We start from the raw sequence: 27,493 nt of genomic DNA, 5'->3' as shown, positions 1-27,493 counted from the left end.
TATTTAGCTTATTAATATAAAAAATACTAAAATAAACCTCGAATTATGGCTTTACATTACAGGAGGTCGAACTGTTTGCAACCTTTCAGCTCAAGTGAAAACCCTCTTCTGTGGTGGTCAGGAAACCTATCTCCATTGATTTTAAGTGTCTAGTCAGATGACTGTGGTCTGGTCTCCTCCAACATCCTCAAAGTCTCTCACTTATATCTTCCGAATTTTTGTCAATCAGCTAAAAATTATACATCCAGGTGAATTACGACAAGGGGAATTATTATGGAACTACTGGACAGTACAGATTCCTTCTTGTAATATTTTAGATCATTTAATACTTCGATTTCCATGTGATAAGTTTTCATCTCTGGTATAGATTCTCTAGAAGAATGTTCGCATTCTTAGAGGAATGTGATAGCGTCATTTTACCAATCTTAATTTTGATATTCAACGGCATTATATGTCATGAAATATAATAAATTACACTCTTCCAGACGGACTCGATCTTGTGTGACTGATGCAAATATTGAAACGAATAATGTGTTTTTGGCTTAGGTTGAAAAAGAGTAGATTACTAAAGCTACGAACAAAGTTAATAAATATGTTAATCTTCAGCTCGGCTTCAGACGTTTAGTGTTGATTATTTTTCTCAAAAGAATGTTCTTTTTCATTTTGATTGATGTGGGGATAAGTTTACCATCTCATCTTACTGATAGAATGAAGAGTTTGGGTTCGTATAACTGCACTGTGGTTAGTTGGACACCTTCGTCTGTTAGCTCTGTTGTGTGTGTGTGTGTGTGTGTGTGTGTGTGTGTGTGTGTGTGTGTGTGTGTACTCACCTATTTGTACTCACCTATTTGTGGTTGCAGGGGTCGAGTCACAGCTCCTGGCCCCGCCTCTTCGCTGATTGCTACTAGGTCCTCTCTCTCCCTGCCCCATGAGCTCTATCATACCTCGCCTTAAAACTATGTATGGTTCCTGCCTCCACCACATCACTTTCTAGGCTATTCCATGGCCTGACTACTCTATGACTGAAAAAATACTTCCTAACATCCCTTTGATTCATCTGAGTCTTCAACTTCCAATTGTGACCTCTTGTGTCTGTGTCCCATCTCTGGAACATCCCGTCTTTGTCCACCTCGTCTATTCCGCGCAGTATTTTATATGTCGTTATCATGTCTCCCCTGACCCTCCTGGCCTCCAGTGTCGTCAGGCCGATTTCCCTCAACCTTTCTTCATAGGACAATCCCCGTAGCTCTGGGACTAGTCTTGTTGCAAACCTTTGCACTTTCTCTAATTTCTTGACGTGCTTGACTAGGTGTGGATTCCAAACTGGTGCTGCATACTCCAGTATGGGCCTGACGTAGATGGTGTACAGAGTCTTAAACGAATCCTTACTGAGGTATCGGAACGCTATCCGTAGGTTTGCCAGGCGCCCGTATGCTGCAGCAGTTATCTGATTGATGTGCGCCTCAGGAGATATGCTCGGTGTTATACTCACCCCCAGATCTTTTTCCTTGAGTGAGGTTTGCAGTCTTTGGCCATCTAAACTATATTGTGTCTGCGGTCTTCTTTGCCCTTCCCCAATCTTCATGACTTTGCATTTGGCAGGGTTAAATTCAAGGAGCCAGTTGCTGGACCAGGCTTGTAGCCTGTCCAGATCTCTTTGTAGTCCTGCCTTATCCTCGTCCGATTCGATTCTTCTCATTAACTTCACATCGTCTGCAAACAAGGACACTTCTGAGTCTATCCCTTCCGTTATGTCGTTCATGTATACCAAGAACAGCACAGGTCCTAGGACTGACCCCTGTGGAACCCCGCTTGTCACAGGCGCCCACTCTGACACCTCGTCGCGTACCATGACTCGTTGTTGCCTCCCTGTCAGATATTCTCTGATCCAGTGCAGTGCCTTTCCTGTTATGTGTGCCTGGTCCTCTAGCTTTTGCAGTAACCTCTTGTGAGGAACTGTGTCGAAGGCCTTCTTGCAGTCCAAAATTACGCAGTCGATCCACCCCTCTCTCTCTTGTCTTACTTCTGTCACCTTGTCATAAAACTCTAGTAGGTTTGTGACACAGGATTTTCCTTCCCTGAAACCGTGCTGGTTGTCAATTATACACTTGTTTCTTTCCAGGTGCCCCACCACTCTCCTCCTGATGATCTTCTCCATGACCTTGCATACTATACACGTTAGTGATACAGGTCTGTAGTTTAGTGCCTCATGTCTGTCTCCCTTTTTAAAAATTGGGACTACATTTGCCATTTTCCATACCTCAGGGAGTTGCCCAGTTTCAAATGATGTGTTGAAGATCTTTGTTAATGGCTCACACAATATCTCTGCTCCCTCTTTAAGGACCCATGGAGAGATGTTGTCTGGTCCCACCGCCTTTGAGGTGTGTGTGTGTGTGTGTGTATGTGTGTGCGTGTGTGTGTGTGTATGTGTGTGTATGTGTGTGTGTGTGTGTGTGTGTGTGTGTGTGTGTGTGTGTGTGTGTGTGTGTGTGTGTGTGTGTGTATGTGTACTCACCTAATTGTACTCACCTAATTGTGGTTGCAGGGGTCGAGACTCAGCTCCTGGCCCCGCCTCTTCACTGATCGCTACTGGGTCCTTTCTCTCTCTGCTTCCTGAGCTTTGTCGTACCTCTTCTTAAAACTATGTATGGTTCCTGCCTCCACTACTTCACTTGCTAGGCTATTCCACTTGCTGACAACTCTATGACTGAAGAAATACTTCCTAACGTCCCTGTGACTCGTCTGAGTCTTCAGCTTCCAGTTGTGACCCCTTGTCCCTGTGTCTCCTCTCTGGAACATCCTATGTGTGTGTGTGTGTGTGTGTGTGTGTGTGTGTGTGTACTCACCTATTTGTACTCACCTATTTGTGGTTGAAGGGGTCGAGTCCTAGCTCCTGGCCCCGCCTCTTCACCGGTTGCTACTAGGCCCTCTCTCTCCCCGCTCCATGAGCTTTATCAAACCTCGTCTTAAAACTGTGTATGGTTCCTGCCTCCACTACGTCATTTTCTAGGCTATTCCACTGCCTTACAACTCTATGACTGAAGAAATACTTCCTACTATCTCTCTGACTCATTTGTGTCTTCAACTTCCAATTGTGGCCTCTTGTTTCTGTGTCCCCTCCCTGGAACATCCTGTCTTTGTCCACCTTGTCTATTCCACGCAGTATTTTATATGTCGTTATCATGTCTCCCCTGACCCTCCTGTCCTCCAGTGTCGTCAGGCCGATTTCCCTTAATCTTTCTTCATAGGACATTCCCCTTAGCTCTGGAACTAACCTTGTCGCAAACCTTTGTACTTTCTCTAGTTTCTTGACGTGCTTTATCAAGTGCGGGTTCCAAACAGGTGCTGCATACTCCAGTACGGGCCTGACATACACGGTGTACAGTGTCTTGAATGATTCCTTACTAAGGTATCGGAATGCTGTTCTCAGGTTTGCCAGGCGCCCATATGCTGCAGCAGTTATCTGATTGATGTGTGCTTCCGGAGACATGCTCGGTGTTATACTCACCCCAAGATCTTTCTCCTTGAGTGAGGTTTGCAGTCTTTGGCCACCTAGCCTATACTCTGTCTGTGGTCTTCTGTGCCCTTCCCCTATCTTCATGACTTTGCATTTGGCAGGATTAAATTCGAGAAGCCATTTGCTGGACCAGGTGTCCAGTCTGTCCAGGTCTCTTTGAAGTCCTGCCTGGTCCTCATCAGATTTAATTCTCCTCATTAACTTCACATCATCTGCAAACAGGGACACTTCTGAGTCTAACCCTTCCGTCATGTCGTTCACATATACCAAAAATAGCACTGGTCCTAGGACCGACCCCTGTGGGACCCCGCTCGTCACAGGTGCCCACTGTGATACATCATTACGTACCATCACTCGTTGTTGCCTCCCTGTCAGGTATTCTCTGATCCATTGCAGTGCCCTTCCTGTTATATGCGCCTGATGCTCTAGCTTCTGCACTAATCTCTTGTGAGGAACTGTGTCAAAGGCCTTCTTGCAGTCCAAGAAGATGCAATCAACCCACCCCTCTCTCTCTTGTCTTACTTCTGTTATTTTATCATAAAACTCCAGAAGGTTTGTGACACAGGATTTGCCTTCCGTGAATCCGTGCTCTGTGTGTGTGTGTGTGTGTGTGTGTGTGTGTGTGTGTGTGTGTGTGTGTGTGTGTGTGTGTGTGTGTGTGTGTGTGTGTGTGTGTGTGTGTGTGTGTGTGTGTGTGTGTGTGTGTGTGTGTGTATGTGTGTGTGTGTGTGTGTGTGTGTGTGTGTGTGTGTGTGTGTGTGTGTGTGTGTGTGTGTGTGTGTGTGTGTCTATACTAACCTAATTGTACTCACCTAATTGTGGTTGCAGGGGTCGACACTCAGCTCCTGGCCCCGCCTCTTCACTGTCCATTACTGGGTCCTCCTCCTTCCTACTCCATGAGCTTTATCATACTTCGTCTTAAAACTATGTATGGTCCTTGCTTCCACTACATCACTTGCCAGACTATTCTACTGAAGAAATACTTCCTAACATCCCTTTGACTTATCTGAGTCTTCAGCTTCCAAATGTGACCCCTTGTTTCTGTGTCCCATCTCATGAACATCCTGTCTCTGTCCACTTTGTCTATTCTACGCAGTATTTTGTATGTCGTTATCATGTCTCCTATGACCCTCCTGTCCTCCAGTGTCGTCAGGCTGATTTCCCTTAACCTCTCTTCGTAGGACAATCCCCTTAGCTCTGGAACCAGCCTTGTTGCAAACCTTTGCACTTTCTATAATTTCTTGACGTGTTTGACCAGGTGTGGGTTCCAAACTGGTGCTGCATACTCCAGTATGAGCATGACGTACAGTGTATAAAATCTTGAACGATTCTTTACAGAGGTACCGGAACGCTATTCTCAGGTTTGCCAAGCGCCCATATGCCGCAGCAGTTATCTGGTTAATGTGTGTTTCTGCCGACGTACTCGGTATTATACTCACCCTTAGATCTTTTACCTTGAGTGAGGTTTGCAATCTTTGGCCGCATAGCCTATACTCTGTCTGCGGTCTTCTTTGCCTTTCTCCGATCTTCATGACTGCATTTGGCGGGGTTAAATTCTAGGAGCCAGTCGATGGATCACTTGTCCATCCAGTCCAGGTCTCTTTGTAGACCTGTCTGGTCCGCAGCTGATTTAATTCTCCTCATTAACTTCACATCATCTGCAAACAGGGACACTTCTAAGTCTATCCCTTCCGTCATATCGTTCACATATACCATGAATAGCACTGGTCCCAGGACTGACCCCTGTGGGACCCCGCTCGTCACAGGCACGCACTGTGATACCTCATCACGGACCATGACGTGGAACATGAGGTTTTCCAGTACCACATCCATCATCTTCGCTCTCCATGTTTCAGGACCCCCATGTGGCTCCAGGTTTTCCCAATCAATCTCTCTGTGGTTGAAGTCGCCCATAACCAGTAACTTGGCTCTACTCGAGTGAGCTCTTCTTGCCACCTCAGAAAGTGTATCCACCATTGCTCAGTTGCACTCATCATATTCCTCTCTTGGCCTCCTGCAGTTCTGTGGTAGGTTATAGATCACTGCAATGACTACCTTACGTTTCCCTGACTGAACTGTACGTACTATGTAGTCCCTTTCTCCATCCCTTCCATTTCTTGAGTACCCTACCATTTTTTATTTAGCAGTGCAACCCCTCTTTCCCTTCTACTCCTTCTATCCTTCCTCAGGATCTGGTATCCGAGTGGGAAGATTGCATCTGTTATTGTCCCAGTGAGTTTTGTTTCTGTGACTGCTATGATGTCTGGGGACATCTCCTTGATTCTTCCATGCCACTCCTCGCATTCATTCGTTATTCCATCCACGTTCGTGTACCAAACCTTCAACTTCTTTTCTATAACTGTGGTCTGGGGAAAATGGTGGGTTAGGGGGAGCAAGTGCCCTGGCAAGGGCCTATATGGGGATGCTGTGGTTGTGGGGATTGTGGTGAGGGGGACGGGGGAGAGGGTCTATGGAATGTTACAATGGGGGTTGTGGTGAGAGGGACGGGGGAAGAGGGTCTATGGAATGTTACAGTGGGGGGTTGTGTTGAGGGAGATGGCGATAGACGGTACAGTGTATGGGTTGCTGTGGGTTTCTGTGGGGGGTGGGGTTTGTGGTGAGGGGGATGGAGAGAGGGTACATTGTATGGGTTACTGTGGGTTTCTATGAGGGAGGGGTTTGTGCTGGTGTATGGGGGCAGAGGGTACAGTGAATGGGTTTTGGGTTAGGTTGTTTGATTGGCTTGGGATTGCCTTGGTTGGGTTCCTTCTGTGGGTGGTACTGGAGGGGGTTCTGTGTATGCATGTGTGTGGTGTGTTCGTGCATGTGCGTGTGTGTGTGTGTGTGTGTGTGTGTGTGTGTGTGTGTGTGTGTGTGTGTGTGTGTGTGTGTGTGTGTGTGTGTGTGTGTGTGTGTGTGTGTGTGTGTGTGTGTGTGTGTGTGTGTGAGTGTGTGTGTGTGTGTGTGTGTGTGTATGTGTGTGTGTAATATTGTGTGTGTGTGTGTATGTGTGTGTGATATTGTGTGTGTGTGTACTCACCTAATTGTACTCACATAATTGTGGTTGCAAGGGTCAAGACTCAGCTCCTGGCCCCGCCCCTTCATTGAGTGCTAATAGGTCCTCTCTCTCTCTCTCTCTGCTCCATGAGTTTTATCATACCTCATCTTAAAGCTATGTATATTCCCTGCCTCCACTACCTCAATTGCTAGGCTATTCCCCTTCCTGACTACTCTGTGACTGAAGAAATACTTCCTAACATTCCTTTTGACTCATCTGGTTCTTCAAATTCCATTCGTGACCCCTTTTTTCTGTGTCTCCTCTCTGGAACATCCTGTCTCTGTCCACCTTATCTATTTCACGCAGTATTTTGTATATCGTTATCATGTCTCCCCTAACCCTCCTGTTCTCCAGTGCCGTCAGGCCGATTTCCCTTAACTTTTCTTCGTAGGAACTAACCTTGTCGCAAACCTATGCACTTTCCCTAATTTCTTGATGTGCTTGATCAAGTGTGGGTTCCAAACTGGTGCTGCATACTTCAGTATGGTCCTGACGTATACGGTGCACTGTGATCACAAATCACTTAGTTTCAATATATCATGGAATTACCCAGATAACTGCAATCAAATCACTGGCCCAGATTTTCGCTTGGCCGACTTCATGGGACTGAAAAGTTACCTGAGTGGGCTAAATTGGGATGTCCTGACTATGGGTCAGGTAGGAGATCTTGGTTGCCAATATGATGTTTTTCAGAGCATAGTTCTAGCTGCCCAGACAACTTTTGTTCCGAGTAGGGAAATTAGATCTAACAAAAATGATTCCAAATGGATGAACAATAGATTAAATATCATAGGCGTATCAGAAGAGGGGATGGGCAGTTAAGAAATCAATATATTCAATTAAAGAGAGAAATAATGAAAGGAATAAGAAAAGCAAAAAGGGATTATGAGGCTAAGGTCGCAAGGGATTCAAAGACTAACCCAAAAGGGTTCTTTCAGGTATACAGAAGTAAGATTAGGGACAAGATTGGCCCACTTAAGAGTAACTCTGGTCAGATCACTGACAGTGACAAGGATATGTGCGAAATTCTCAATACCTACTTCCCCTCAGTTTTCACCCAGGAAAATACTAGCGATATTCCTGAAATAATAGAAACTAAAACCTAACAAATCCCCAGGCCCTGATGAACTGTTTGCAAGGGTGTTAAAGGAATGTAAAGAGGAACTTAGCATACTTTTGGCTAATCTTTTTAACATATCACTATAAACTGGCATAGTGCCTAATTAGTGGAAAATGGAAAATGTAATACTTATTTACAAGGCATGTGACAGGCTTCGAACTATAGACCAATAAACCTTACCTCCATAGTGGGAAAATTTATGGACTCAATAATTGCCGAAGCAATTCGTAGCCATATTGACAGGCACAGATTGATTAATGAATCTCAACACGGTTTTACAAAGGGGCGTTTCTGTCTTACGAATTTACTAACTTTTTTCACTAAGGTGTTTGAGGAGGTAGATCATGGTAATGAATATGATATTGTGTATATGGACTTCAGTAAAGCTTTCGATAGAGTTCCACACCAGAGGCTATTGAGGAAACTTAAGGCACACGGAATAAAAGGAGAAATTTTTTCCTGGGTAGAGGCATGGCTGACGAATAGACAGCAGAGAGTATGCATTAATGGGGAGAAATCAGAATGGGGGCACGTCACAAGCGGTGTTCCTCAGGGGTCTGTGTTGAGCCTGTTGTTGTTCACAATTTACATAAACGACATAGATGAGGGGATAAATAGCGACATAAGCAAATTTGCTGATGACACCAAAATAGGCCATCCAATTCATTCTAATGAGGACACTAGAGCACTCCAGGATGATTTGAATAGTTTGATGCAGTGGTCGGAGAAGTGGCAGATGCAGTTTAATATTGACAAATGCAAAGTTCTAAATGTTGGACAGTTAAATAACCATGCTACATATAAACTAAATGTATATCTTAATACTACTGATTGTGAAAAGCATTTAGGAGTTCTGGTTAGCAGTAATCTAAAACCAAGACAACAGTGCATTAGTGTTCACAATAAAGCTAACAGAATTCTTGGCTTCATATCTAGAAGTATAAATAATAGAAGTCCTCAGGTTGTTCTTCAACTCTATATATCCTTGATTAGGCCTCAGTTAGACTATGCTGCTCAGTTCTGGTCACCGTATTACAGAATGGATATAAATCCTCTGGAAAGCGTACAGAGGAGGATGACAAAAATGATCCCATGTATCAGAAATCTTCCCTATGAGGATAGACTGAGGGCCATGAATCTGCACTCTCTCGAAAGGCGTAGAATTAGAGGAGATATGATCGAGGTGTATAAATGAAAAACAGGAATAAATAAAGGGGATGTAAATAGCGTGCTGAAAATTTCCAGCCAAGACAGGACTCGCAGCAATGGTTTCAAGTTGGAAAAATTCAGATTCAGGAAGGATATAGGAAAACACTGGTTTGGTAATAGAGTCGTGGATGAGTGGAACAAACTCCCGAGTACAGTTATTCAGGCTGAAACGTTGTGTAGTTTTTAAAAAAGGTTAGATAAATACATGAGTGGGTGTGGGTGGGTGTGAGTTGGACCTGACTGGCTTGTGCTGCTGGGTCTGGAGCCGTGCTCCTTCCTTGAGTGGAGATGACCAGACTGGGTGGGTCATTGGACTTATCCGGGGGGGGGGTGTCATTGGTCTAATCCGGGGGAGGCATGGACCTGCTCCGCATGGGTCAGTAGGCCTGTTGGAGTGTTCCTTCTTTCTAATGTTTTTCTTATGTTCTCATGTAAGGTATCGGAACGCTGTTATCAGGTTTGCTAGGCGTCTATACTCTGCAGCAGTTTTCTGGTTGATGTGTGCTTCTGGAGATGTACTCGGTGTTACACTCACCCCAAGATCTTTCTCCTTGAGCGAGGTTTGCAGTCTATGGCCACCTAGCCTATACTCCATCTGCAGCATTCTTTGCCCTTCCTCGATCCTCATGACCTTGCATTTGGCGGGTTAAATTCGAGATGCCAGTTGCTGGACCAGGTGTCCATCCTGTCCAGGTCTCTTAGAAGTCCTGCCTGATCCTCATCTGATTTAATTCTCCTTATTAACTTCACATCATCTGCTGACAGGGACACTTCTGAGTCTAACCCTTTCATCATGATATTCACAAAACCCAAAAATAGCACTGGTCCTAGGAACGAACCCTGTGGGACCCCGCTCGTCACAGGTGCCCACTGTGTTACCTCATCACGTACCATGACTCGTTGTTTCCTCCTTGTCAGGTATTCTCTGATCAATTGCAGTACCCTTCCTGTTATACGCACCTGATCCTCTAGCTTTGGCACTAATCTCTCGTGAGCAACTGTGTCGAAGGCATTCTTGCAGTCCAAGAAGATGCAATCAACTCACCCCTCTCTCTCGTGTCTTAATTCTGTTACTTTATCATAAAACTCCAGAAGGTGTGTGACACAGGATTACCCTTCCATAAATCCGTGCTGGTTGGCATTTATACTCTTGTTCTGTTCCAGGTGCTCCACCATTCTCATCCTGATAATCTTCTCCATGACTTTGCATATTATACAAGTCAGTGGTCTATAGTTTAGTGCCTCTTTTCTGTCTTCTCTTTTAAAAATGGGAACTACATTTGCCGTCTTCCATACCTCGGTTAGTTGCCCAGTTTCAAGAGATATGTTGAAGATTTTGGTTAGTGGCACACACAGCATTTCTGCTCCCTCTCTAAGGAGCCACGGGGAGATGTTCGGTCCCACTGCCTTTGAGGTATCAATGTCCCTTTGCAGCTTCTTCACCTCCTCCTCAGTTGTATGTATGTCATCCAACACTTGTTGGTATATTCATTGCTGGTGTCCCCCTCTGTTCTGTCCTCGCAGAGGCTTTCCTGTCTCCATTGTAAATACTCCCTTAAATCTCATGTTGAGCTCCTCACATACCTCTTGATCGTTTCTTGTGAGTTCCCCACCTTCTTTCCTCAGCCTGATCACCATTCTTTGACTGTTGTCTTCCTCGTAATGTGGCTATACAGCAGTTTCGGGTCAGACTTGACTTTCGATGCTATGTCGTTTTCGTACTGTCGCTAGGCCGCCCTCCTTATCTGTGCATACTCGTTTCTGGCTGTTTGACTAATCTCTTTGTTTTCCTGGGTCCTTTGCCTCCTGTACCTTTTCCATTCAATGCCGTACTTAGTTTTTGCCTCTCTACATCTTCGGGTAAACCAAGGATTCGCTATGGTCTTCCCATTATTTCTATTGCCCTTGGGAGCAAACGTTTCCTCTGCCTCCTTGCATTTTGCTACGTATTCCATCTCGTTTACTGACATTCCTACTAGTTCTCTGTGCCACTAAACCTCCAGCAGGAAGTTCCTCATACCTCAGATATATATAGTCCCCCCTTTTATAGTTTGGCTTTTCCCATCCAATTCCTGTTACCCTCTCCACTTGTAAGTTTACTATATAGTCAGAACTCAGAAGGGATTGAGGTGCATCTCAGGAGATGTGCTCGGCATTATACTCAACCCAAGATCTTTTCCTTGAGTGAGGTATGCAGTCTTTGGCCACCTAGACTATACTCTGTCTGCAATCTTCTTTGCCTTTCCCCAATTTTCATGAGTTTGCATTTGGCAGGGTTAAATTCAAGGAGCCAGTGCTGGACCAAGCTTGTAGCCTGTCCAGGTCTCTTTGAACTCCTGCCTGATCCTCGACCGTTTTGATTCTCCTCATTAACCTCACATCATCTACAAACAAGGACACTTCTGAGTCTATCCCTTCCGTTATGTCATTCGCATATACCAAAAACTGCACAGGTCCTAGGACTGACCCCTGTGGAACCACACTTGTCACAGGCGCGCACTCTGACACCTCGTCACGTACTATGACTCGTTGTTGACCCCCTGTCAGATATTCTTTGATCCATGGCAATGCCTTTCCTGTTATGTGTGCCTGATCCTCTAGCTTTTGCATTAACCTTTTGTGAGGAACTGTGTCGAAGGCCTTCTTGCAGTCAAAGAAAATGCAGTCTATCCACCCCTCTCTCTTTTGTCTTACTTCTGTCACCTTGTCATAAAACTCCAGTAGGTTTGTGACACAGGATATTCCTTCCATGATACCGTGCTGGTTGTCAATTATTCGCTTGTTTCTTTCCACCACTCTCCTCCTGATGATCTTCTCCATGACTTTGCCTACTATACACATTAGTGACACAGGTCTGTAGTTTAATGCCTCATGTCTGTCTCCTTTTTTAAAAACTGGGACAACATTTGACATCTTCCATACCTCAGGTAGTTGACAGTTTCAGTGGATGTGTTGAAGATCTTTGTTAGTGGTACACACAGTAGCTCTGCTCCCTCTCTAAGGGCCCATGGAGAGATGTTCTCTGGTCCCACCGCCTTTGAGGTATCAAGTTCACATAGCAGCTTCTTCACCTCCCCCTCGGTTATGTGTACCTCATCCAGCCCTACCTGTTTCCACTGGAAATTCTTCTTTAAATCTCATGTTAAGCTCCTCACATACCTCTTGATCATTTCTTGTGAACTCCCCACCATCCTTCTTCAGCCTGATTATCTGATCCTTGACTGTTGGTTTCCTCCTGATGTGGCTATACAACAACTTCGGGTCAGACTTGACTTTCAATGCTATGTCATTTTCGTATTGTTGCTGAGCCTCCATTCTTATATATGCATATTCGTTTCTGGCTCTCCGGCTGATCTCTATTTTCCTTGGTTCATTGTCTTCTGCACATTTTCCATTCTCAAGTGCACCTAGTTTTTGCCTGCCTACACCTTTGGGTGAACCAAGGACTCATTCTGGTCTTCCCAATGTTTCTGTTTCCCTTGGGAACAAGCCTCTCCTCTCCCTCCTTGCATTTTGTTGTCACATAGACCATCATTTCTTTTATTGGTTTTCCTGCCAGTTCTCTCTCCCACTGATCATCTTGTAGGAAGTTCATCATGCCTGTGTAATCCATCCTTTTGTATTTAGGTTTTTCCCGTCCTATTCCTGCTACTCTCCCCAATTGTAACTCAACTATGTAATCAAAGCACAGAACCATATGATCTCTAGCTCCAAGGGGGCTTTCACACGTGATATCCTCGATGTCCGATCTACTCAAAGTGAATACAAGGTCCAGTCTTGCTGGATCATCCTCACCTCTCTCTCTGGAAGTGTCTCTAACATGTTGATGCATGAAGTGTTCCAGTACCACACCCATCATCTTGGCTCTCCATGTCCCGGGACCACCATGGGGCTCCAGGTATTCCCAGTCAATCTCCTTTTGAATGAAATCACCCATAACTATTAACTTTTCTCCCTGCATGTGAGCTCTTCTGGCCACCTCGGCTGGTGTGTCAACCATTGCTCTGTTGCTCTTGTCGTATTCTTCTCTTGGCCTCCTGCAGTTCTATGGCAGGTTACACATTACTGCAATTACCACCTTATGGCCCTCAGACTGGATTGTTCGTACTAAGCAGTCTCTTTTCTACATTCCATCAATTTCTTCAAATCCCCACCGGGTTTTAATGAGCAGTGCAACTCCTCCCCCTCTCCTCCCTTTATCTTTCCTGAGGATTTGATATCCGGGTGGAAAGACTGCATCCGTTATCCTGGTGAGTTTCGTTTCTGTGAATGCTATTATGTCTGAGGATGTCTCCTCGATTCTTTCATGCCACTCCTCACACTTATTTGTTATTCTGTCTGCATTTGTATACCATACATTCAGCTTTTCAAAAACTGTGGTCTGGGGGGGTACTTTGGGGTTGCAGAAGTGGGAAACCTGCTAAGGAACTATAGGTGGTTGCTGTGAGGGTGGAGTTTGTAATGAGGTCAGTGGGGGCATTGGGTATGGCATGTGTGTTTTGGGTTAGAATGTTTGGTTGCATTGGGGTTGTCCTGGTTGGAGGGCTTCTGTAGGTGGTTGTGGGGAAGGCTGCATTTGATCTTCCTCCTGAGTCTGGGTTCACCTGTCCATCTCCATTTTCACTTTCTTTCCTCCTTTTGTCTCTGTACCATCTCTTTCAGTTTCTGCCTTTCTTCTCATTCTCTGTTGCAGTCAAGATATACCTTCTGGTATGCCAATATGTCCCTTAGTCTTGCTTTCTCCTGTAGGATCCTGTATCGAGTCAATTCTGCCTTGAAAGTCACTTTCACTGGCCGGGTTCTTCTTCTTGCAAACTCCCCTATTCTCCAAAAAATTTCCAGCTGGGTCATGTAATCATCTATTACTTTTATGATGCTTTTGATTGCTTTTTCCTCCCCTTGTCTTCTTGCTTCGTAAGTTTTCCCTTCAACTTACTGGTGTGTGTATTTGTGTGCTCACCTATTTGTGGTTGCAGGGGTCGAATCATAGATTCTGGCCCCACCTCTTCATTGATTGCTACTAGGTCCTCCTTCTCCTTGCTCCATGAGCTTTATCAAACCTTGTCTTAAAACTTTGTATAGTTCTCACCTCCACTATGTCATTTTCTAGGCTATTCCCCTGCCTGACAATTCAATGACTGAATAAATACTTCCTAACATCCCTTTGACTCATCTGAGTCTTCAACTTCCAAATGTGACCCCTTGTTTCTGTGTCCCATCTCTGGAACATCCAGTCTTTGTCCACCTTGTCTATTCCGAGCAGTATTTTATGTCGTTATCATGTCTCCCCGGACCTTACTGTCCTCCAGTGTCATCAGGCCAATTTCCCTTAACCTTTCTTCGTAGGACAATCCCCTTAGCTCTGGGACTAGTCTTGTTGCAAACCTTTGCTCTTTCTCTAATTTCTTGACGTGCTTGACCAGGTGTGGATGCCAAACTGGTGCTATATACTCCAGTATGGGCCTGACGTAAATGGTATACACAGTCTTGAACGATTCCTTACTGAGGTATCAGAATGCTATTCTTAGGTTTGGCAGTTGCCCGTATGCTGCAGCAGTTATCTGAATGATGTGCGCCTCAGGAGACGTGCTCGGTGTTTTTCTCACATCAAGGTCCTTTTCCTTGAGTGAGGTTTGCAGTTTTTGGCCATCTAAACTATACTCTGTCTGCGGTCTTCTTTGCCCTTCCCCAATTTTCATGACTTTGCATTTGGCAGTATTACAAAAAAAAAGTTATTTTTAAGATGGTAATTTTACTCATTTTGTAATAGAGTTCAGGATACATAAATACACGTTAAAATAAATGAATCTTTAATATTATATAAAAATCAATCTTTGGTCTAGAGGTATTTTAAATATATATACATGTTACAATAATAATTTATTAGCATCTTAAAATAATATATATATATATATATATATATATATATATATATATATATATATATATATATATATATATATATATATGCTAAAATAATAAATTATACGTAACATTTACAATAATAAATTAGTCAACTCTGTGTCTCACGACACCTTAATGACGCTCCGTGTCTCACACGACACTTATCCATGGTGTGTTGTGACGCTCCCTCTCAACTGTCACTTGACACCCTTTCTTCCGTGTAATGACGCTCCTACTCTCCGTGTCACACGACACCCTTTTCCCTGCGTCATACACAATATCTCTACTGTCACTCTTGACACCCTTGTCTCTTCGTCGCACACTATCACCCACAGCGTCTTTCTCGAGGCCAGTCACATGATACTATTCAATGTACACTACAACCTGACCATCTTCAGTGTCACACGACACCCTTTTCTTCTCAGGGTTCCACTACGGTCCTGTAGCTTATCTCAGTGTTCCACTCCATCATACTTCCCTAAGTGTCACACTACGGTCCCAGCCCAGTTTAGTGTCACACTCCAACCTTTTCTTCACGTAATGTCCCACTAAAACAGCATCAGTTGACTCCGGCCCACAGTTGACCAGCGTAGGCGGTGAGTCCGCGGACATCACCGGTAGTCCTGTAAATACTCTCTAAGGCCGGTAGAAGTACACCGTAAGATGGTCTGGTGAGTACTATCTACCGCCTTCAAGACCAATTGACACACCGCAAGGTGGTCCGATGAATTACTAGCAGAACACCATGGTGCAAGCTCACTGAATGCGGCCGTCAAGTAACTGAGGCCATCAGACTCAGTGAGCTGCGGTGAGCGGCTCTTCTAAAATCACTAGTAGCCAGTAGAATACCAAAAAATGGGCAGGAGAATATTCTCTACTGCCAGTAGATCTATACTGTAAGGTGTTCTGGTAATTACTGCTTGGATGCGTACCGTGAGGTGTTCAGGTACTTACTGCTCTAAGGCCAGCTCAGCAGTCCCCACATTGGGTTTGATGACGTACCCAGTGGTACTGCCGGCCGGCAGGTTAACCATTTAACCGCTAGTTTGGTAGGGGGCCGCAACAGGCAGGGTTAAATTCAAGGAGCCAGTTGCTGGACCAGGCTTATAGCCTGTCCAGGTCGCTTTGTAGTCCTGCCTGATCCTCTGCCGATTTAATTCTCCTCATTAACTTCACATCATCTGCAAACAAGGACACTTCTGAGTCCATTGTAGTGCCTCTCCTGTTATGTGTGCACGATCCTCTAGCTTTTGCAGTAACCTCTTGTGAGAAACTGTGTCGACGGCCTTCTTGCAGTCCAAAAAAAAATGCAGTCTTTCCATCTCTCTATAATCTTACTTCTGTCACCTTGTCATAAAACTCCAGTAGGTTTGTGACACAGGATTTTCCTTCCCTGAAACTGTGCTCGTTGTCGATTATGCACTTGCTTCTTTCCAGGTGCTCCACCACTCTCCTCCTGATGATCTTCTCCATGACTTTGCATATTATACACGTTAGTGACACAGGTCTGTAGTTTAATGTCTCGAGTTTGTCTCCTTTTTTTAAAAATTGGGACTTCATTTGCCATCTTCCATACCTCAGGGAGTTGCCCAGTTTCAATGGATTTGTTGAAGATCTCTGTTAGTGGCACACACAGCATCTCTGCTCCCTCTCTAAGGACCCACGGAGAGATCTTGTCTGGTCCCAAGGTATCAAGTTCACCCTCCAGCCCGAGTACCACCCTCTAGCCCGAGTACCACCCTAAAGTCCGTGTACCACCCTCCAGCTCTTGTTCCACCCTCCAGCCCGTGTACCACCCTCCAGCCCGTGTATCACCCTCCAGCCCGTGTACCACCCTCCGCCCGTGTACCACCCTCCAGCCCGTGTATCACCCTCCAGCCCGTGCACCACCCTCCAGTCCGTGTACCACCCTCCAGCCCGTGTACCACCCTCCATCTCGTGTACCACCCTCCGCCCCTTGTACCACCCTCCAGCACATGTACCACCCTCCAGCCCTTGTACCACCCTCCAGCCCATGTACCACCCTCCAGCCCTTGTACCACCCTACAGCCCGTGAACCACTCTCCAGCCCGATTACCACCCTCCAGCCCGAGTACCACCCTCCAGCCCGAGTACCACCCTACAGTCCGTGTATCACCTTCAAGCCCTTGTACCACCCTCCAGCCAGTATACCACCCTCCAGCCCGTGTACCACCCTCCAACCCGTGTACCACCCTCCAGCCCGTGTACCACCCTCCAGCCCGTGTACCACCCATCAGCCCTTGTACCACCCTCCAGCACGTGTACCAAACTCCAGCCCGTGTACCACCCTCCAGCCCTTGTACCACCCTCCAGCACGTGTACCACCCTCCAGCCCTTGTACCACCCTCCAGCCCATGTACCACCCTCCAGCCCTTGTACCACCCTACAGCCCGTGAACTACCCTCCAGCCCGATTACCACCCTCCAGCCCGAGTACCACCCTCCAGCCCGAGTACCACCCTCCAGCCCGTGTACCACCCTCAAGCCCGTGTACCACCCTCCAGCCAGTGTACCACCCTCCAGCCCGTGTACCACCCTCCAGCCCTGTACCACCCTCCAGCCCGAGTACCACCTTCCAGCCCGAGTACCACCCTAAAGCCCGTGTACCACCCTCCAGCCCGTGTACCACCCTTCAGCCCGTGTACCACCCTCCAGCCCATGTATCACCCTCCAGCCCGTGTACCACCCTCCAGCCCGTGTACCACCCTCCATCACGTGTACCACCCTCCAGCCCTTGTACCACCCTCCAGCCCGAGTACCACCCTAAAGCCCTTGTACCACCCTCCAGCCCGTGTACCACCCTCCAGCCCTTGTACTACCCTCCAGCCCGATTACCACCCTCCAGCCCGAGTACCACCCTCCAGCTCGAGTACCACCCTCCAGCCCGTGTACCACCCTCAAGCCCTTGTACCACCCTCCATCCCGTGTACCACCCTCCAGCCCCTGTACTACCCATCAGCCCTTGTACCACCCTCCAGCCCGTGTATCAAACTCCAGCCCGTGTACAACCCTCCAGCCCTTGTACCACCCTCCAGCACGTGTACCACCCTCAAGCCCTTGTACCACCCTGCAGCCCATGTATCACCCTCCTGCCCTTGTACCACCCTACAGCCCGTGAACCACCCTCCAGCCCGATTACCACCCTCCAGCTCAAGTACCACCCTCCAGCCCGAGTACCACCCTCCAGCCCGTGTACCACCCTCAAGCCCTTGTACAACCATTCAGCCCGTGTGCCACCCTCCAGCCCGTGAACCACCCCAAGCCAGTGTACCACCCTCCAGCCCGTGCACCACCCTGGAATCCGTGCACCACCGTCCAGCCCGTGCACCACCCTCCAACCCGTGCACCACCCTCCAGCCCGTGCACCACCCTCCAGTCCGTGCACCACCCTCCAGCCCGTGCACCACCCTCCAACCCGTGCACCACCCTCCAGCTCGTGCACCACCCTCCACCCCGTGCACCACCCTCCAGCCCGTGCACCACCCTCCAACCCGTGCACCACCCTCCAGCCCGTGCACCACCCTCCAACCCGTGCACCACCCTCCAGCTTGTGCACCACCCTCCAGCCCGTGCACCACCCTCCAGCCCGTGCACCACCCTCCAACCCGTGCACCACCGTCCAGCCCGTGCACCACCCTCCAGCCCGTGCACCACCCTCCAGCCCGTGCACCACCCTCCAACCCGTGCACCACCCTCCAGCCCGTGCACCACCCTCCAACCCGTGCACCACCCTCCAACCCGTGCACCACCCTCCAGCCCGTGCACCACCCTCCAACCCGTGCACCACCATCCAGCTCGTGAACCACCCTCCAGCCCGTGTACCACCCTCCAGCCCGTGCACCACCCTCCAACCCGTGCACCACCCTCCAGCCCGTGCACCACCCTCCAACCCGTGCACCACCCTCCATCCCGTGCACCACCCTCCAGCCCGTGCACCACCCTCCAGCCCGTGCACCACCCTCCAGCCCATGCACCACCCTCCAGCCCGTGCACCACTTTCCAACCCGTGCACCACCCTCCAGCCCGTGCACCACCCTCCAACCCGTGCACCACCCTCCAGCTTGTGCACCACCCTCCAGCCCGTGCATCACCCTCCAGCCCGTGCACCACCCTCCAACCCGTGCACCACCGTCCAGCCCGTGCACCACCCTCCAGCCCGTCCACCACCCTCCAGCCCGTGCACCACCCTCCAACCCGTGCACCACCCTCCAGCCCGTGCACCACCCTCCAACCCGTGCACCACCCTCCAGCCCATGCACCACCCTCCAGCCCGTGCACCACCCTCCAACCCGTGCACCACCCTCCAACTCATGCACCACCCTCCATCCCGTGCACCACCCTCCAGCCCGTGTACCACCCTCCAGCCCGTGTACCACCCTCCAGCCCGTGCACCACCCTCCAGCCCATGCACCACCCTCCAGCCCGTGTACCACCCTCCAGCCCGTGCACCACCCTCCAGCCCGTGCACCACCCTCCAGCCCGTGCACCACCCGCCAGCCCGTGCACCACCCTCCAACCCGTGCACCACCCTCCAACCCGTGCACCACCCTCCAGCCCGTGCACCACCCTCCAGCCCGTGCACCACCCTCCAGCCCGTGCACCACCCTCCAACCCTTTCTCAAGTGTCTTTTTTATATAGAAGTCTGTATTAGTCAACATCTTAATAAATCAGTGAGCGAGATAAAGAGTGAGACAGACAGAGAGACAGACAGACAGAGAAATAGCATCGTAAAAATAATAAAATACATATAGACTTTGGGTTTTGCAAAATTTGGGTTTGAAAGTCTATCGAGTTCACGAGGATCATTAAGAACTCGTGTAATCTGTTTACAACTTGTCAAGAACCCTCATCATTTAAATGCGCATTAAGTTAAAGTCCCCATTGAAAAGTAAACATACGAGCAGTAGTATGTGATCCTTTATTGACAACGTTTCGTCCACACTGTGGGCTTTATCAAGTCTCAAGCAGATCTGCTTGTGACATGATAAAGTCCATTGTTTGGGCGAAACGTTGTCAATAAAGCATCATACTATACTGCTTATGTGTTTATTTTTCCACTGTGTCGGTATTTTATACCATTTCAGAAAACTCTCTATGCATAGATACTGGAAGACATATACCTCTCGGTGTATATATCCTATACATTTATTAAACAGGTCCTTAACATAAACAAACTAAGGTAATATATAATACATAGTCACCGGTGGCTCATCTACGAATCATTGCATCTTAGGATTTCGTTCGGATTTTTAACCCCGGAGGGTTAGCCACCCATGATAACCCAAGAAAGTCAGTGCGTCATCGAGGACTGTCTAACTTATTTCCATTGGGGTCCTTAAGGATCCAGTCCGGTTCACGCGCGCGGATGCAAAAAAAAATCGAAAAAATATGAAAAATTGAGTTATTGTTACCAAAAAATAGCTGAACTTTCTGGCTACACTCTGGTATAATTATTATCCTTGTACGATGTTTCTAAAAGGAATTACAGCCATTTATAACAGGCATGGTGACAGCGGTGACGCGACATAGTGCGCAAGAAGCGGTGACTCAGCTTTGTTGACGTTTTTGTTACGTTTTTCCCCGTGTTATTTTTATCGTTTTCGTACATCTTTATGTCTAATATAATACAAATTCACCATCTGAGATCATGCCAGAGTGGGTGGAGCTAATATGATCAAGTAACCAATCAAGGTACCCTGGGTATATTGCATAAAATGGCCGACACCTCCAGCCAACAAAATATTCCATACCCACGCTAATATCAATTATAAGGCTTATTTATCTATCACAATTGATCTATTATGACATAATGCAATATAATAATAGCATATAAACATAAAAAGTACACCATAAAAAAAAATATTTAGCATAATATGACGCCCCAAGGAAAAAATTTCTATCGATATTTCCCCTGAAGGTGAAGTGAGGGTCCGCCCTCTCTCATCAGTGATCAGAGAAAACGGATTTACAATGGTTAACTGTAATAAACACTCGTAGGTCGCGGAAAAAGTGTAAAATAAGGCGAATTTTTCGGGGAAAAAAATTATTTCCCGGGCAGCGGGGGTGCCGCGCGCTTCGGCCTATATCTCGAAAGTAACTTATTTACCTATTTAGGGGGAATGCATCCTTATTTATGAATGAATTGACTTGATTTTCACAACAAACATAGGAGAATGATTGATTTACACGACCATAAGTTCCTTTCTGAACTATCCCAAATATTTTTAGATTTATGTGGGAAACAAGACCGACATCTTCCAATATGACAAAAAAGTTATGAAACTTATTTTTTTTTAGCATGAAGATAAGGTTTATTTTAGAAAAGGTACCTATCTCATGATGGAATTAGAGGTGTTCTATCAGCAGCAAGTGTCAAAACCACTTTTCCAAGTACCACTGAGAAGGACTCACCTGCCAAATGCAATTTTTCGTAAATTTTGCATATTTCATTTACTTTTTGGCCGATATGATTGAAACTTCAGCACAGGATGTTTTATATAAGCTTCTAATAGTACACCAAAAATGAACGTAATCGGTTGAAAAATAAAGAAGTCGATATTCACACCGGAATGTTCCCAAAGTCCCCATTGAAAAGTAAACATACGAGCAGTAGTATGTGATCCTTTATTGACAACGTTTCGTCCACACTGTGGGCTTTATCAAGTCTCAAGCAGATCTGCTTGTGACATGATAAAGTCCATTGTTTGGGCGAAACGTTGTCAATAAAGCATCATACTATACTGCTTATGTGTTTATTTTTCCACTGTGTCGGTATTTTATACCATTTCAGAAAACTCTCTATGCATAGATACTGGAAGACATATACCTCTCGGTGTATATATCCTATACATTTATTAAACAGGTCCTTAACATAAACAAACTAAGGTAATATATAATACATAGTCACCGGTGGCTCATCTACGAATCATTGCATCTTAGGATTTCGTTCGGATTTTTAACCCCGGAGGGTTAGCCACCCATGATAACCCAAGAAAGTCAGTGCGTCATCGAGGACTGTCTAACTTATTTCCATTGGGGTCCTTAATCTTGTCCCCCAGGATGCGACCCACACCAGTCGACTAACACTCAGGTACCTATTTGCTGCTAGGTGAACAGGACAACAGGTGTAAGGAAACGTGTCGAATGTTTCCACCCGCCGGAAATCGAACCCGGGCCCTCCGTGTGTGAAGCGGGAGCTTTAGCCACCGGGCCACCGGGCCACCACTAAGTGGACTGGTTAACTTCTGAGAGAGAAATAAGAGTTGTGACTCTCATGGTTACGCCAGGAAAAAGAGGCATATGAATTAGAAATTAGTCTACAACATTTAGAAATGAAACCGAACACTCAGGTATACAGTTGGTGCTGTGAGGTCAGGTAAGCGGAGGAAACCTATCAACTGTAGCCAATAATGTAGCGCACCAACAGGCCAACCAGAAGAAAATACGATTGAAGCCTTGCAGAAGGTTTTCCCTTCCAATAACAGTGAATTATTATTATTATTATTATTATTATTGTTATTATTATTATTATTATTATTAGAGTAATCATAAAATTAAACCGAAAGGAGAGAGAAAACGAAAGATCAAATGATAACGAATACGGTCATGTATTAGCAGAAGAAGAAGAAGAAGAAGAAGAAGAAGAAGAAGAAGAAGAAGAAAGAAAGAAAGAAAGAAAGAAAGAAAGAAAGAAAGAAAGAAAGAAAGAAAGAAAGAAAGAAAGAAAACAAAGAAAGGGAAGAAAAAGAAACCAACAACAGCAACGACAATAACACATTCTGAAGATTACCACCTTAACAATATTCTGCTCCTCAAATTATTCCCCTTATTTAGTAATTTCATACTTCCAGTATGTTATATGCTAATTATTGTACAATTGTTGCACAGATTCACCAGTGTGTCGTCCTGGGCAGCGGTGGGTGTACGGTGTGGCACGCAACGAGATGATCCACGTGGCTTGCCAAGTGGATTCCCACCCAACACAAGTGTCCTTCAACTGGGTCCTGAACAACACCTCCGAGACCACTGACATCCCGGAGGCTCACATCACAGACAACCACACTCTCAGCAAGGTGAGATTATGTTATATTCTGTTAGTAAACAGATTTTTTAAGTAAGCTTCCTGCTGGCTATTAGATATGGCTCGTAGGGAGATTTTCTGCTTCTAAGCAAAGCACTTAGTTTCTCAGATTTTAAGGACTACTAGATGCTCGTGGGTCACTGTATTTAAAGTCACAATTCACATGCACACAACTTGTCAGGAATGTTTTAATTAGGGATTAAAGTGAACTTTCACTGTATATTTACAAACACCTGTCGGTATTTATTCTCTAAGATACAAGTATCTCTTGATATATACACACAAGATATATAATTCATAGTGTATATACACTAAGATATATGCAGTTCGTGTCGTATGTGCACTGAGAGATACAAACCTTACGACGAATAATCAGTGCAAGCAGAGACAGTGGTGTTCAGGTCTCCTGGTGAACAGAAAAAAATTATTTAGTAGATTTGTTGAAGCACAGTAGTGATAACAAGGATAAAACAGACGAATTTAAACAATATTGTAAATATCGTTTACATACAATTCATAACCTTTTTGGGGAATCTTATTTTAATTTTTTCCATTAAATATGCGTCACTAGATCATCCCTCAGTTGTTTTTCACTGAGTTACAAATTAAATTTCCTTCTCAGATCCTGCTTATTACCTTAATTTAGATTTCTCACTTAATTGAAATGAGTTTCCTAGATCTTACTAGATGAGACGTCTGAAAGAGAAGTCACACCAAGATACATCGTTTTTCCACCACATAGACGTTGTTCTCCAGAATACGTCAGTTGTCATACAAGCAACTTGCTTTCTCAATAACTTTAACGACTATCGTACAAATTTCTCCGTCAGATTTTTTCCCTTTAAGTTATCTACATGACCTTTCATGCAAGGTACAGATGCAAGCACAGGTGCAGGCAGAGGTACAGGTGTAAGTACAGGTGCAGGCAGAGGTACAGATGCAAGTACAGGTGCAGACAGAGGTACAGATGCAAGTACAGGTGTAGGCAGAGGTACAGGTGCAAGTACAGGTGCAGACAGAGGTACCGGTGTAAGTACAGGTGCAGGCAGAGGTACAGATGCAAGTACAGGTGCAGGCAGAGGTACAGATGCAAGTACAGGTGCAGACAGAGGTACAGGTGCAAGTACAGGTGCAGGCAGAGGTACAGATGCAAGTACAGATGCAGGCAGAGGTACAGATGCAAGTACGGGTGCAGGCATAGGTACAGCTGCAAGTACAGGTGCAGACAGAGGTACAGATGCAAGTACAGGTGCAGGCAGAGGTACAGATGCAAGTACAGGTGCAGGCAGAGGTACAGATGCAAGTACAGGTGCAGGCAGAGGTACAGATGCAAGTACAGGTGCAGACAGAGGTACAGATCTAAGTACAGGTGCAGGCAGAGGAACAGGTGTAAGTACAGGTGCAGACAGAGGTACAGATGCAAGTACAAGTGCAGAAAGAGGTACAGGTGCAAGTACAGGTGCAGACAGAGGTACACATGCAAGTACAGGTGCAGACAGAGGTACAGATGCACGTACAGGTGCAGACAGAGGTACAGGTGCAAGTATAGGTGCAGGCAGAGGTACAGATGCAAGTACAGGTGCAGACAGAGGTACAGATGCAAGTTCAGGTGCAGAGAGAGGTACAGATGGAAGTACAGGTGCAGACAGAGGTACAGATGCAAGTACAGGTGCAGACAGTGGTACAGATGCAAGTACAGGTGCAGACAGAGGTACATATGCAAGTACAGGTGCAGACAGAGGTACAGATGCAAGTACAGGTGCAGACAGAGGTACAGATGCAAGTACAGGTGCAGGCAGAGGTACAGGTGCAAGTACAGGTGCAGGCAGAGGTACAGATGCAAGTACAGGTGCAGGCAGAGGCACAGATGCAATTACAGGTGCAGGCAGAGGTACAGGTGTAAGTACAGGTGCAGGCAGAGGTACAGGTGTAAGTACAGGCTCAGACAGAGGTACAGATGCAAGTACAGGTGGGGGCAGAGGTACAGATGCAAGTACAGGTGCAGACAGAGGTACAGTTGCAAGTACAGGTGCAGGCAGAGGTACAGATGCAAGTACAGGTGCAGGCAGAGGTACAGATGCAAGTACAGGTGCAGGCATAGGTACAGATGCAAGTACAGGTGCAGGCAGAGGAACAGGTGTAAGTACAGGTGCAGACAGAGGTACAGATGCAAGTACAAGTGCAGAAAGAGGTACAGGTGCAAGTACAGGTGCAGACAGAGGTACACATGCAAGTACAGGTGCAGACAGAGGTACAGATGCAAGTACATGTGCAGGCAGAGGTGCAGATGCAAGTACAGGTGCAGGCAGAGGTACAGATGCAAGTACAGGTGCAGGCATAGGTACAGATGCAAGTACAGGTGCAGGCAGAGGAACAGGTGTAAGTACAGGTGCAGACAGAGGTACAGATGCAAGTACAAGTGCAGAAAGAGGTACAGGTGCAAGTACAGGTGCAGACAGAGGTACACATGCAAGTACAGGTGCAGACAGAGGTACAGATGCACGTACAGGTGCATACAGAGGTACAGGTGCAAGTATAGGTGCAGGCAGAGGTACAGATGCAAGTACAGGTGCAGACAGAGGTACAGATGCAAGTACAGGTGCAGACAGAGGTACAGATGCAAGTACAGGTGCAGACAGAGGTACAGATGCAAGTACAGGTGCAGACAGAGGTACAGATGCATGTACAGGTGCAGACAGAGGTACAGATACAAGTACAGGTGCAGACAGAGGTACAGATGCATGTACAGGTGCAGACAGAGGTACAGATGCAAGTACAGGTGCAGACAGAGGTACAGATGCAAGTACAGGTGCAGACAGAGGTACAGATGCAAGTACAGGTGCAGACAGGTACAGATGCAAGTACAGGTGCAGGCAAAGGTACAGGTGCAAGTACAGGTGCAGGCAGAGGTACAGATGCAAGTACAGGTGCAGGTAGAGGTACAAATGCAAGTACAGGTGCAGACAGAGGTACAGATGCAAGTACAGGTGCAGACAGAGGTACAGATGCAAGTACAGGTGCAGACGGAGGTACAGGTGCAAGTACAAGTGCAGGCAGAGGTACAGATGCAAGTACAGGTGCAGGCAGAGGTACAGATGCAAGTACAGGTGCAGGCATAGGTACAGATGCAAGTACAGGTGCAGGCAGAGGTACAGATGCAAGTACAGGTGCAGGCAGAGGTACAGATGCAAGTACAGGTGCAGACAGAGGTACAGGTGTAAGTACAGGTGCAGGCAGAGGTACAGATGCAATTACAGGTGCAGGCAGAGGTACAGGTGTAAGTACAGGTGCAGACAGAGGTACAGATGCAAGTACAGGTGCAGGCAGAGGTACAGATGCAAGTACAGGTGCAGACAGAGGTACAGGTGCAAGTACAGTTGCAGGCAGAGGTACAGATGCAAGTACAGGTGCAGGCATAGGTACAGATGCAAGTACAGGTGCAGGCATAGGTACAGATGCAAGTACAGGTGCAGGCAGAGGTACAGATGCAAGTACAGGTGCAGGCAGAGGTACAGATGCAAGTACAGGTGCAGGCAGAGGTACAGATGCAAGTACAGGTGCAGACAGAGGTACAGGTGTAAGTACAGGTGCAGGCAGACGTACAGGTGTAAGTATAGGTGCAGACAGAGGTACAGATGCTAATACAAGTGCAGAAAGAGGTACAGGTGCAAGTACAGGTGCAGACAGAGGTACACATGCAAGTACAGGTGCAGACAGAGGTACAGATGCAAGTACAGGTGCAGACAGAGGTACAGATGCAAGTACAGGTGCAGACAGAGGTACAGATGCAAGTACAGGTGCAGACAGAGGTACAGGTGCAAGTACAGGTGCAGGCAGAGGTACAGATGCAAGTACAGGTGCAGGCAGAGGTACAGATGCAAGTACAGGTGCAGGCATAGGTACAGATGCAAGTACAGGTGCAGGCAGAGGTACAGATGCAAGTACAGGTGCAGGCAGAGGTACAGATGCAAGTACAGGTGCAGACAGAGGTACAGGTGTAAGTACAGGTGCAGGCAGAGGTACAGATGCAATTACAGGTGCAGGCAGAGGTACAGGTGTAAGTACAGGTGCAGACAGAGGTACCGATGCAAGTACAGGTGCAGGCAGAGGTACAGATGCAAGTACAGGTGCAGACAGAGGTACAGGTGCAGGCAGAGGTACAGATGCAAGTACAGGTGCAGGCAGAGGTACAGATGCAAGTACAGGTGCAGGCATAGGTACAGATGCAAGTACAGGTGCAGGCAGAGGTACAGATGCAAGTACAGGTGCAGGCAGAGGTACAGATGCAAGTACAGGTGCAGGCAGAGGTACAGATGCAAGTACAGGTGCAGACAGAGGTACAGGTGTAAGTACAGGTGCAGGCAGACGTACAGGTGTAAGTATAGGTGCAGACAGAGGTACAGATGCTAATACAAGTGCAGAAAGAGGTACAGGTGCAAGTACAGGTGCAGACAGAGGTACACATGCAAGTACAGGTGCAGACAGAGGTACAGATGCAAGTACAGGTGCAAACAGAGGTACAGGTGCAAGTACAGGTGCAGGCAGAGGTACAGATGCAAGTACAGGTGCAGACAGAGGTACAGA

General features: G+C 46.8%; 1 protein-coding gene across 1 annotated transcript in view; it reads left to right on the top strand.

Moving 5' to 3' along the window:
- Positions 1 to 27,493, top strand: part of LOC128689900 (nephrin-like) — a 919,379-nt gene that overhangs the window by 747,810 nt on the left and 144,076 nt on the right. The window contains exon 9 of the mRNA XM_070088696.1: positions 22,717 to 22,901. Within this exon, the coding sequence (XP_069944797.1) occupies positions 22,717 to 22,901 (185 nt within the window). The remainder of the gene's footprint in view (positions 1 to 22,716; positions 22,902 to 27,493) is intronic.

This window comes from Cherax quadricarinatus, chromosome 25 (assembly GCF_038502225.1).
Source record: "Cherax quadricarinatus isolate ZL_2023a chromosome 25, ASM3850222v1, whole genome shotgun sequence".
Classification (NCBI taxonomy): Eukaryota; Metazoa; Arthropoda; class Malacostraca; order Decapoda; family Parastacidae; genus Cherax; species Cherax quadricarinatus.
This window is presented reverse-complemented; position numbering and strand designations above follow the sequence as displayed.